Source organism: Fragaria vesca, linkage group LG5 (assembly GCF_000184155.1).
Source record: "Fragaria vesca subsp. vesca linkage group LG5, FraVesHawaii_1.0, whole genome shotgun sequence".
NCBI lineage: Eukaryota > Viridiplantae > Streptophyta > Magnoliopsida > Rosales > Rosaceae > Fragaria > Fragaria vesca.
In genome coordinates, this window is record NC_020495.1 from 19,473,283 (window position 1) to 19,482,731 (window position 9,449).

A 9,449-nucleotide genomic window follows, 5' to 3' on the forward strand; every position below is an offset into this window, starting at 1 on the left:
ATTCTATGCGGCTTTCTCCAACTCTAATATCAGGTTTTTCTTTCTCTATGAACTCCCTAACTTTAGGTTGTGATCGCTCGGAGATTACCTGCCTACATATTTAATCACTAAGTCATGTCGGATTGAAACTGTCTTTCAAATGAGATGATTGATCATAAATGTGGTATGTTCAAGAGTATGCTTACTAAATATGGAAATGAATTCTACTTACCAAGTGTGCTTATCAAACGAAAAAAGATTACAGAAGTCTGTCAAAGCAGTGAGATTAAGAATCTCAATGATCACCATTTTATAAGAACAATAATCGATACCAATCAATTAGAATAGCAACAAATGGGAATTTTATAGTACATAAACCGATCAATTATAGAAATGAGCTCTTTGACTTGGTGATCGATATGCTTAGGCTAAGTGAGGTGCATCATAGTATTAAAAAACTATAAGCACGCTACTGTTTCGTTCAACAACATGTTGGGGGTTTTGGCCTAAAAGTTTCTGTTGTCTGTTGCCAATGCTTTGATAATGATATGCTCTAAATAATTCTTTTATAAACTAGAGAAAATGTGGACCATTAAATTGTTTCATATGATCCATTTAAATGAATACCTGTAAATATTTGTATTGATCCATTGTTACTTATTCTAATACAATTTGACTCCTTTTTCGGGGCTGGTGGCCGTTTCGAGCCATGGTACACCAGCAACGTTGGTGATCTTTCCATTGGATTTGCCTACATGGTTCTTTGTTGATGTTGAAGATTGGCATGTCAAGGTTGTACAATTGGACATATCTGAGGTTGAATTGGGGCAGACACTCCTCATCGGAGGTGAAAGTTGAAGCAGCAGTGACCCCTAGCCTAACACTCCCAACAGTTGAGCGAGTGTAATTGGAAACTTTTCAAAAAATCTGTAAATTTTTCGATAATTGTCGTTTCTGTATAAATCCAAATACAATACACTCCCTATAAGCTATTTTGCTGTATGTCTGTATGAGTAGCAAAATCTTAAATGATTTGAAAGGTTGTATCTCCTTCTAGTGACCAAAAAAATGGTTCTAGGATTAGGACAAGAATCAAATACAGTTGGTGACTACAACTTCTAGTGTTTTTCTGTCAACAAAGAATCAAATACAGTTGAACAATGTTTGGAACTTGAAGATTTCTAAGCCACCTATATCAGGGGTCGGAACTTGAACGCACAACCAGAAAAATAAAATTGATTTTCTTCGACCATTCGATGCCAAGAGTGTTTGGCTTTCAAGTTTCAGTATTTCTGCAAAAGAACACGTTCCTATCCTTGCTTACCAAACGAGATGTAAGGGGGAACGTCCTTCATATGTAAGAAGACCAGAAATCACTATGGAAGTTTAAGATATCACCATCAGAATAGGATTTCAATGGCAGTACAGATAGTTGTAAAGCATGAACTATTTCATTTCCTTCAGCCACAAAACTTTTCTATATTCAATAAAAAATTAACTAATTTACAACGCCATCAGACTCAGATATTCAGATCAGCATAATCTAAGGACTAAAGGATGCAGTGGGATTATTTCATAGCTGTAGTCTGGCTGAACATCATTGCTCCTCAGGGTTAGCCACTAATCCTACTATGCTATTTTCACAAACCAAAAATAAGCTCAATCAAGGATCGTACATAAATAAACTTACCAACCTAAATAAATATAATTACAACCACTGAACAAGGTGAAGAATAATAATTCAAGCAAATCCTATGGTACAGCCATATAGGGCAGGCCGGTTGAAAGACCTTTTTCTAAGGATCTCATAGGCACCATGTTTCACAATCTTCGATTAATCACTCACAGAGTCGGATTGATTTTTCTCATACAAGCAATATATCAAAGGAGACTTGGACATTTGAGGTTCCCTTTCCAGAACAGAAATCACATCCTTGACAGATATACTACGAGCCACCCTCGTCTGAGGCACCATAACTTGATTTTTCCCAAACTTTCTAACAGTCCCTGTGGGAAAAAAGATATTACAATTAACAAAGCAGCACATACTAGAGAGAGAAATCGAAATATTCTTGCACAAAGTTCTTACCAAAAATAATAAAATTTACCCATTGACTTTTCCATGCCTCCATGGAAGTGTTACATGAGATGGTTGCAAGTAGAAAAATGTCTCTTATACCATATTATGAAATGTGAATGCGGAATACAATAAATGTATAACATAGCTAACAAAAAAGCATGTTTGCAACCAGGAAAAGAAATACAATTAGGAAGGCAACAAATGAACTCCAATGATAAAGTCCACAATAAGTTGCAACCCCATGGGCATCCAGCATGCCCTAGTAGACCAAGACAAATGAGATAGGTCTCTATTGCAAAAGTTGAAAACTATGCTAAGGAAGACCGACTGTACCCCACCCATCTAAGGTATATCGCTGTAGGTTAGCTTTGGAGAAGTGAGAGTCATGCAGAAATGATATCAGATTTTCTAGTTTACTCCAAAACATCAGACTAGATGTCTCAAATGAGAACAGTAAAATATCAGAGCGAGAGAAATAGTACAAATAGCAAAAAATTGCAAACTGAATCCTACATTATCTGATTAATAAAAAGAGAGCAAAAAACAGAAGCCAATAGATGTTATTAAGATGAAATTGAAGACAGGAGTACAGTTGCTGTCCACTAATAGAAAAAACAAATATGAAGTGTCTGTAATCTGAAACTTAATGGCAAATGTCCAAGGCAAACAAAAGCAACTTTAAAACACATCTCACTGCATAACATTTTCTTACTTTTGGTGGAACACCAGTACATAGCATAAATGCAAGAGATTACCACATTCAAATTTGCAAGGAAGAAGAAAGGTATGTCCCAAAAGTCAGGAAATGGAAGCACTTACTGAGGTCAAACAATTAACTCTACCCTGAACCTCCTAACCCAAAAATTTTCACGACTCCTATAACTTAATTACTTCCACACTACCCAAGTACCCAGTACACAAATGCTATATAAAGGATTTGACCAGCAATCAAGCTTAATGACACTTACCAGCTACAGAAACAGGAGCTGCACCCCCTCTTTTCTCTGCTTCTTGATTGTTCTTCATAATTCTTCCAGCTGCTGATGTAGGCTTGCGATTTACATCTTTACCTGGCTGAGACCCAGATGCCACATCACTCCCACCTTCACGTTTTTGGCGAGCTTGCTCAGCCATAAGTTGCCATTTTGACAGCATGTCATCTCCTCCAACAGCAGCACGAGCAGCAACATTTGCTGCTGTTGTCCTCATTTTGTCATCATCTTCTTTGTTTGCCTAAACAACCAGAAAGTCAGAAGAGTGAGAAGACTAATTGTTCCATCCGTTCGAGAATAAAAACATATTGCTAAGCGGTATCCACATACCTTAAATGATTTTGAACGACCTTCATCTCTGTCTTTATCACCATCAACTCCATTGCTAAGGTCAGGCTGTAGGCAGTCAAATCAAAAATTTGAATTTAATTAAATGCACAGAGATTCATGTTTATGCAACTATTCATATGTGCCTGTTAGCCACTAGTAGTTTACCATGGGTGACTGCATAACTGAAATTTGGACTAGAAAAGGTCACTCACTTCATTAAGCTTCCGGACCTTTTCTGCCTCAGCCTGCTTCTTTTCCCATTCTTCTTTAGCTTTCTTGTTCTGATTCATAATTTGTTGCTGAACATCCGAGGTAATGATGGTGTGGTGTTTTGTTTTCTCAGCATCAACCCGCTAGCATAAGGAGATTCAAGCAAAGTCAGGACATACAAAATTCAGTATTTTGACACTAGCTCTGAGATATTTAAAACAAACCTGCTTTGACAATCTTATCAAATTATTTATCAGTCCCCTCATTCTTTCCTCCACACACTGAAATTCAAGTGGCTTAGAATAAGATGATAATACGCAAGTATCTATCAACAAAAATAAACATAGAGAGTAACCCCTGACCAGTGACAAGCATCGTTCCACATCATGGCTTATACTTTTCAGACCACTTCTGAACACTGCTTAGGAAAAAAATGTGGATATACCATAAATCATTATGTGTCTGATATCCGTCCATAACAATAACAACTTGAACACATGAATGAGAAATAGATAAAAGAGAGAATACGATCATTAACTGATTTCTGCCAATTTTTTCTGTAAGGGAGTCTTCTGCAAAATCAGCCTTTCTTCTTCTTCTTGCACAACTCTTCGAGATGCTTCTGAAGCTCGACTGTCATCTTTGGGCCCAGAAAACAGCTGCTCCTCCTCTTCCTGGATCATCAAGAATGTCAATAGGTTCTGAGCTTTTTTAACTTATTATTGATGTTCACTTAGTTGGAAGATATTTACCCTTAGATTAACTCCACTAACAGCCGTGACATCATTGAGTTGTTCAATGCTTTGATCCGAAAAAGCCCCAGACACTTTTTGCTTCTTACCACTACAACATGTAACGAATTTAACAGAAAGTAATGGATGAAGTGATTTTAAATCATCCAGAAGCTGGGAGTAACATACAACAAAAGATATTAAATTTACCTTGAAGGCGGTGGTGGAGAACCAAGTGCTTCACTAGGCTTCTTTTGGCCAACAGAAGTTTTTTTTGCAGGTATTCTATTATTAGTACCAGCAGGAGTTCCAGAAGGTATCTTAGAGCCTAACTGGTAAAAATGAGAATCAGACAAGAAAATAGTTGTGAGTGAAAAGATGTTCTTATTAGATCAGAATATAATGGAACTTAATGAATAAAAATAAATACAGAAAAACTGGAACAAGCATGAAACTAGGCCATCCAGAGAAATTGTATCCTTAATGTTCTAGCCTATTATTATAGAACCATTAAACATAATGAGGGAACAAATAAAATTTCATTAACTAACAATAATTGCACTCTGATCCTCAAATCATATCCCATATCATATCCCAATTTATGACCACAAAAGATATCTCAATTTCTTTTCTTTATTGTTCTTATTATAGCATTTCTTTGTTTACCACCATTGCAAAGGTGCCATATAACTTCAATAAACTTTTCAAAAACATATCAATGGAACATACGAATTCCACAGTACTACCCAAAAATAGAAATTTAGAAGAGAACTGAGAAGATGAATTTACATTAGGATCAGCTTGAGTCATTGTGGTTGAAGAAATAGGAGTCAAGGGGGGCCCTGTGCTTGTAGATGAGGAAATCACCATGCTCCCAGGGGGCCCTGCACTTGAAAATCCCATTCTTGAAGACTGCTTCTCTAAAGACTCATCCATTGAAACTCCAGGTGAAGCACTTATTTGTTCAAGTTGCAGAGAAGAAGCATAAGGCAAACGCTGATTATTAGATAGTGGGGTCTTGTGCTGCTGCTCAGCACTCTGGTCAATGGGTTCCTGTTTTACATAAGCCATTGATGATGAAGGGCCAGAAATCTGCTCTTTATTTGAAGACTGCCAAGGAATTTGATGTTGCTGCAAAGTCGAACTATTTGTGAAGTGAGGAAGAGATCCACCCTGCTGTCTGCCAGGGTCGTTCACAGAATTTTGCCTCTCCAATTTGGGAACACTCATGATGTTTGTTCCCTGGGTTTCTCCGCCAACTGACTGAGCTGAACCCATGCCTTGATGTTGAGGAATTGGCCTCAAATGAGAGTCATGTGGTTGCTGTTTGATAGGCATTGTACTGACATTTGTCCCTGGATATGGGTGATAATTTCCACCAGTAGATCCATACATGGCAAAGGTTGATTGCGGGTAGTGCAATTGATGTTGCTGCTGATTGCTATGTACTTGCATAGGAACTGAGGACCGGTCCCTTTCTTGATTGGAAGCTCCTGTGCTGGAAGAAGACATCTGATTTATTTGCATTCCATGAGGATCAGACTGACGTTCTGCTTCCCGCAATTTTTTGGCACTGTTTTCAATGGCTGAATGGCTTGAGTCAGTCTGCACAGGAACTGTGGTAATGTGCGATGGACCAGTGGAAGGGTTCACACCTCTCTGTTGAATTGCAAATGAACGAGGATCAGTGAACTGGGTAGCACCTGCATTAATAGATGGCATCCTAGGAGGTTGTTGCTGCAATGAAGCCTGAGGCGTTAACTGCTGTTTGAGAACAGGCTGCCAGGTTTTCATATGATAATAGTTAGGTAAGTCATCAAAAATAGTATTACTTCATGAAAAGGAATAATACGGCGCATTTCTTCTCTTACCTGTGTCTGTACTTTATGTACTGCCATCTTGAGCATCTGGTCCCCAACAACACTTCTAATGTGTCGAACAAAAGCATCTTTGGAGATTTCATTGTTCTAGAATAAGCAGCAAACAATTCAGAGAATAGAAAAATGATCAAAATAAAACTACTTTACCATGAACTTGCAGTAGAACCCACCTTCAGTTTACTAAAAAGAGTTGTAAGTTGCATGGCTCTGTCTTTATCAAGTTGGGGTAATAAGACAGGTAGCAACAGACCAAATGGTACTTGTTTACTGCGATTCGCAGGGATGCTTGGCTGCTCCGTGGTCATTGCCTGTTGACTACTTATCTTCTGAAGCTTTGCATACTGAGAATCATTTTCTGGTTTAGGTGTTAAGACCTGCTCCTGTGTTGAGACAGGATGCTTTCCGGACATCAACATTCCAGACTGGAGAGGTTTTTGATCTGCTTGCCCTTGCTGAAGATCTCCGTGGGGTTGCTTCTGGGGCAACGGAAAATGATTAAGTCGTTCCTGTGATGCATCACTCTGTTGGGGCATATTCTCAGAAATGGAACGTTGTTGCTTTAACTCCATTTCATATGGCAGTTCTCGCTGTTGTGCAATATTTTGGTCATGTTGAATTTGACCTGCAGTACTTTCATCCTGCCTAGCATTTTGCAATTGTGGTAATGATTGACTAGAAGTATTATTGCTTCCTTGAGACAAAACAGCTGCATCATTAAAAGAGCATAAATAAATGAGGAGTTCTAGTTATGAACACAAGTAAAGAAAAACACATATTTTCGTCAAGAAACAACTTTTCTTGAGAGAGGCGACAACAAACAAAAGCTGTGGATAAGTTCATGACTACAAGAAGAAAAAAAAAATTCAAACAAGAAGACTACAACATGTCTAGCCTAAGAAATGAAAACCTAGAGCTATAAACACAACTCAACCACTGGGCCTTCGAGTCCAGAAAAATGAAAAAAGCAGTCTTTTAATCCAACCAATACCATTCAAAACAAAATCCAAAACTGAAGCCAACAAGGCAGACAAGAATCTAAATTTCTTCAAGAGGTCCTCCACCCCACTCCATTAGAGTCTTTGAAGTCCAGTCTTTCTGTCCAAATCACCCAAATTACAGCCACTGCAATGCCAAAGAGCTTTAGCCTTTTCCCCTTCACCATAGTCAGTATGAAATTTTTCTTAACAGAACAAACAACCCTGCTGGAGATACCCAGCTCACCCCCAGCCTCTAACAATCTCTGCGATAAATTTGATGACGCTGCAGAATATACAAAAACATGATTAGCTTTTTCTCCTTGAAGTCTACACACGAAGCACCCATGGGGAGTCATTTGGTCTTCTGCTTTAACGAGCTCTGCCATAAATTTGTATATGCACTAGTGGCGGAAGAGACTTCCATGAGAATCCTTAAAACACTCTAGCTCCCATCTTCAAACATCCAAACTTGGCTGTTCTTCACCAAGCTGAATCCGTCTATAAGTTCCATCACTGAAGATACCTCTCATATCTCCTATTGTTTAGATTAAATATTTCTAAAAATAAAAAAATAAAAAAATAAAAATAAAAACCAACTCCAGCTAATAGGATATGACAGCTCAGTGGTATATTTGATTACTGTTGCAATTTAAATTCTGCATAACCTGAGAGTATTGGAAAACATTGCTTCAAACATTCACCCCCAACCGTTGTGTCTTCCCAAAACCTCTCCTTCCACAGCAAACAACTAATTGGTCAAATTGGATTTTTATTTGGACAGCTGATATGTTCTTCCAAGGGGTTTAACTCAACCCTCTCTGATATCAACCATTTTCATGGTACCCATAAACTTGATTCAGATTACAGCAAGCCACAAAGATTCCCCCTCCAAAAGAAATCTCATCGCTTGCAAGGGGTTCCCAGTCCCAAAAATCCAAAGAAATTAACTTCAGATTATGGCCACAACACTTGCAAACTTTTCCACACATTTGGGAAGAGCAAAGTGAAATGAACAATACATCCTCCGAGCAGAAATAAGTTATAGATGAATCCCATTCAAACCACAAGATGTTTACCAATAAAGATGACGACTAATTACTTAAAAAAAAAAAAAAAAAAACTTCCATTCAAACCAATCATGCTCTCTGATATTTAACCAAACACCAAAGTTGATAACTGAAAATCCAATAACACTAAGCTTAAGAAGAATACCAGAGTCTGAATCAGACGGCTGCTGCAAAGCAGAGACATCTCCTTCAATGTCCCTATTCAGTGCCGCCTGAAAGGCCTCCACATCGGCCCCCGAATGCATTGTTTCATCCTTCACCCAAAAACAAAAAAGAGAAACAGTCGGCATCAAATGTATCCAAACATACAGCTATGGCTCATAAACAGAGAGACAGACAGATACAACACCTCATCGTCTTCCAAGAGCTTCATAATTGACGGGTCCATGATGAGGTTATGTATACCCTTCCGGTGATCCAACCACTTAAATTAGGGTTCCCTACACGTATATTAACCACTTGCCACTCCAAAGCCAATGAATCATGCCCTAAATATTCGAAAGCTGAGCTAAATTAGGGTGAGATGCACCTAGTAATTTGATTCAAATAAGAAATTAACCAACTTTATCAGGTATAAAGTGCAAATTAGCAGTAAAGATGAAAACTTGAAACAAATTATGCTAAAAAGCCAAATGGCAAGCTGAGATTACAGAAGAAATTGAAAGGGGAAAGATAGGGCAGACCTAATTGCGTCGAATTGAAGAAAATGAAGAAAGTGTGGATGATTCTGAAGCTTAAAGGTTGAAGCTTGGTGTATAAATAATGGAGGTTTTGAAATTGGGAACAGAATTTGAAGATGGGATCAGCGATTTAGAGGGTCTTCCAGATTGGTTCGACGACGAAAAGGGTTATGTCGTTTACTGAGGGAATCAGGAGTTCCGACGGGAAATAGGGCAGCTTCAGCGGCAGGGGTGGTGAATCCGGTTTTGCCCAGAAACAAAAGAAATAAAGTGAAACTTTTTTTTATATTTTTTGATCAAAAGGAAAAGTTTATTCACGAGGAGAAAATTACGTCAACAACAGAGAGAAAGAGTACCGCACTTCAAGACTTTACAAATCTTAATTAAAAAAACAAAAATAAAAATAATAAAAGCTTTTTTACAGTATCAAATAACTCACACACCCATTGCATATGTCCGTGAGATTTAAACTCATGACCTTAACGTTGTCGGTTAGCTACCTAACATATCATACCACCGCTCA

At 38.1% G+C, this 9,449-nt stretch overlaps 1 protein-coding gene across 1 annotated transcript; it reads right to left on the minus strand.

Annotated features, from left to right (window-relative positions):
- Positions 1-1,436: 1,436 nt before the first annotated feature.
- On the minus strand, positions 1,437-9,060 carry LOC101295421. The gene is made up of 14 exons (XM_004300071.1): positions 8,596-9,060; positions 8,392-8,500; positions 6,373-6,908; positions 6,194-6,289; positions 5,112-6,101; positions 4,533-4,654; positions 4,344-4,434; positions 4,130-4,265; positions 3,954-4,009; positions 3,816-3,872; positions 3,594-3,734; positions 3,382-3,447; positions 3,028-3,292; positions 1,437-1,986 (listed from the first exon to the last, which is right to left on the minus strand). The coding sequence occupies exons 1-14, from the start codon at positions 8,632-8,634 to the stop codon at positions 1,814-1,816; spliced, it is 2,877 nt and encodes a 958-aa protein (XP_004300119.1). The 5' UTR covers positions 8,635-9,060; the 3' UTR covers positions 1,437-1,813.
- Positions 9,061-9,449: the final 389 nt, after the last annotated feature.

Excerpts from the sequence above, each read along its gene's own strand:
- LOC101295421 (XM_004300071.1), bottom strand. The coding sequence starts at position 8,634 with ATGGACCCGTCAATTATGAAGCTCTTGGAAGACGATGAG. Across the intron at positions 8,501-8,595 it reads AGCTCTTGGAAGACGATGAG|GATGAAACAATGCATTCGGG; the intron begins GTGTTGTATCTG and ends TTTTGGGTGAAG. Across the intron at positions 1,987-3,027 it reads AGCTCCTGTTTCTGTAGCTG|GGACTGTTAGAAAGTTTGGG; the intron begins GTAAGTGTCATT and ends TTTTTCCCACAG.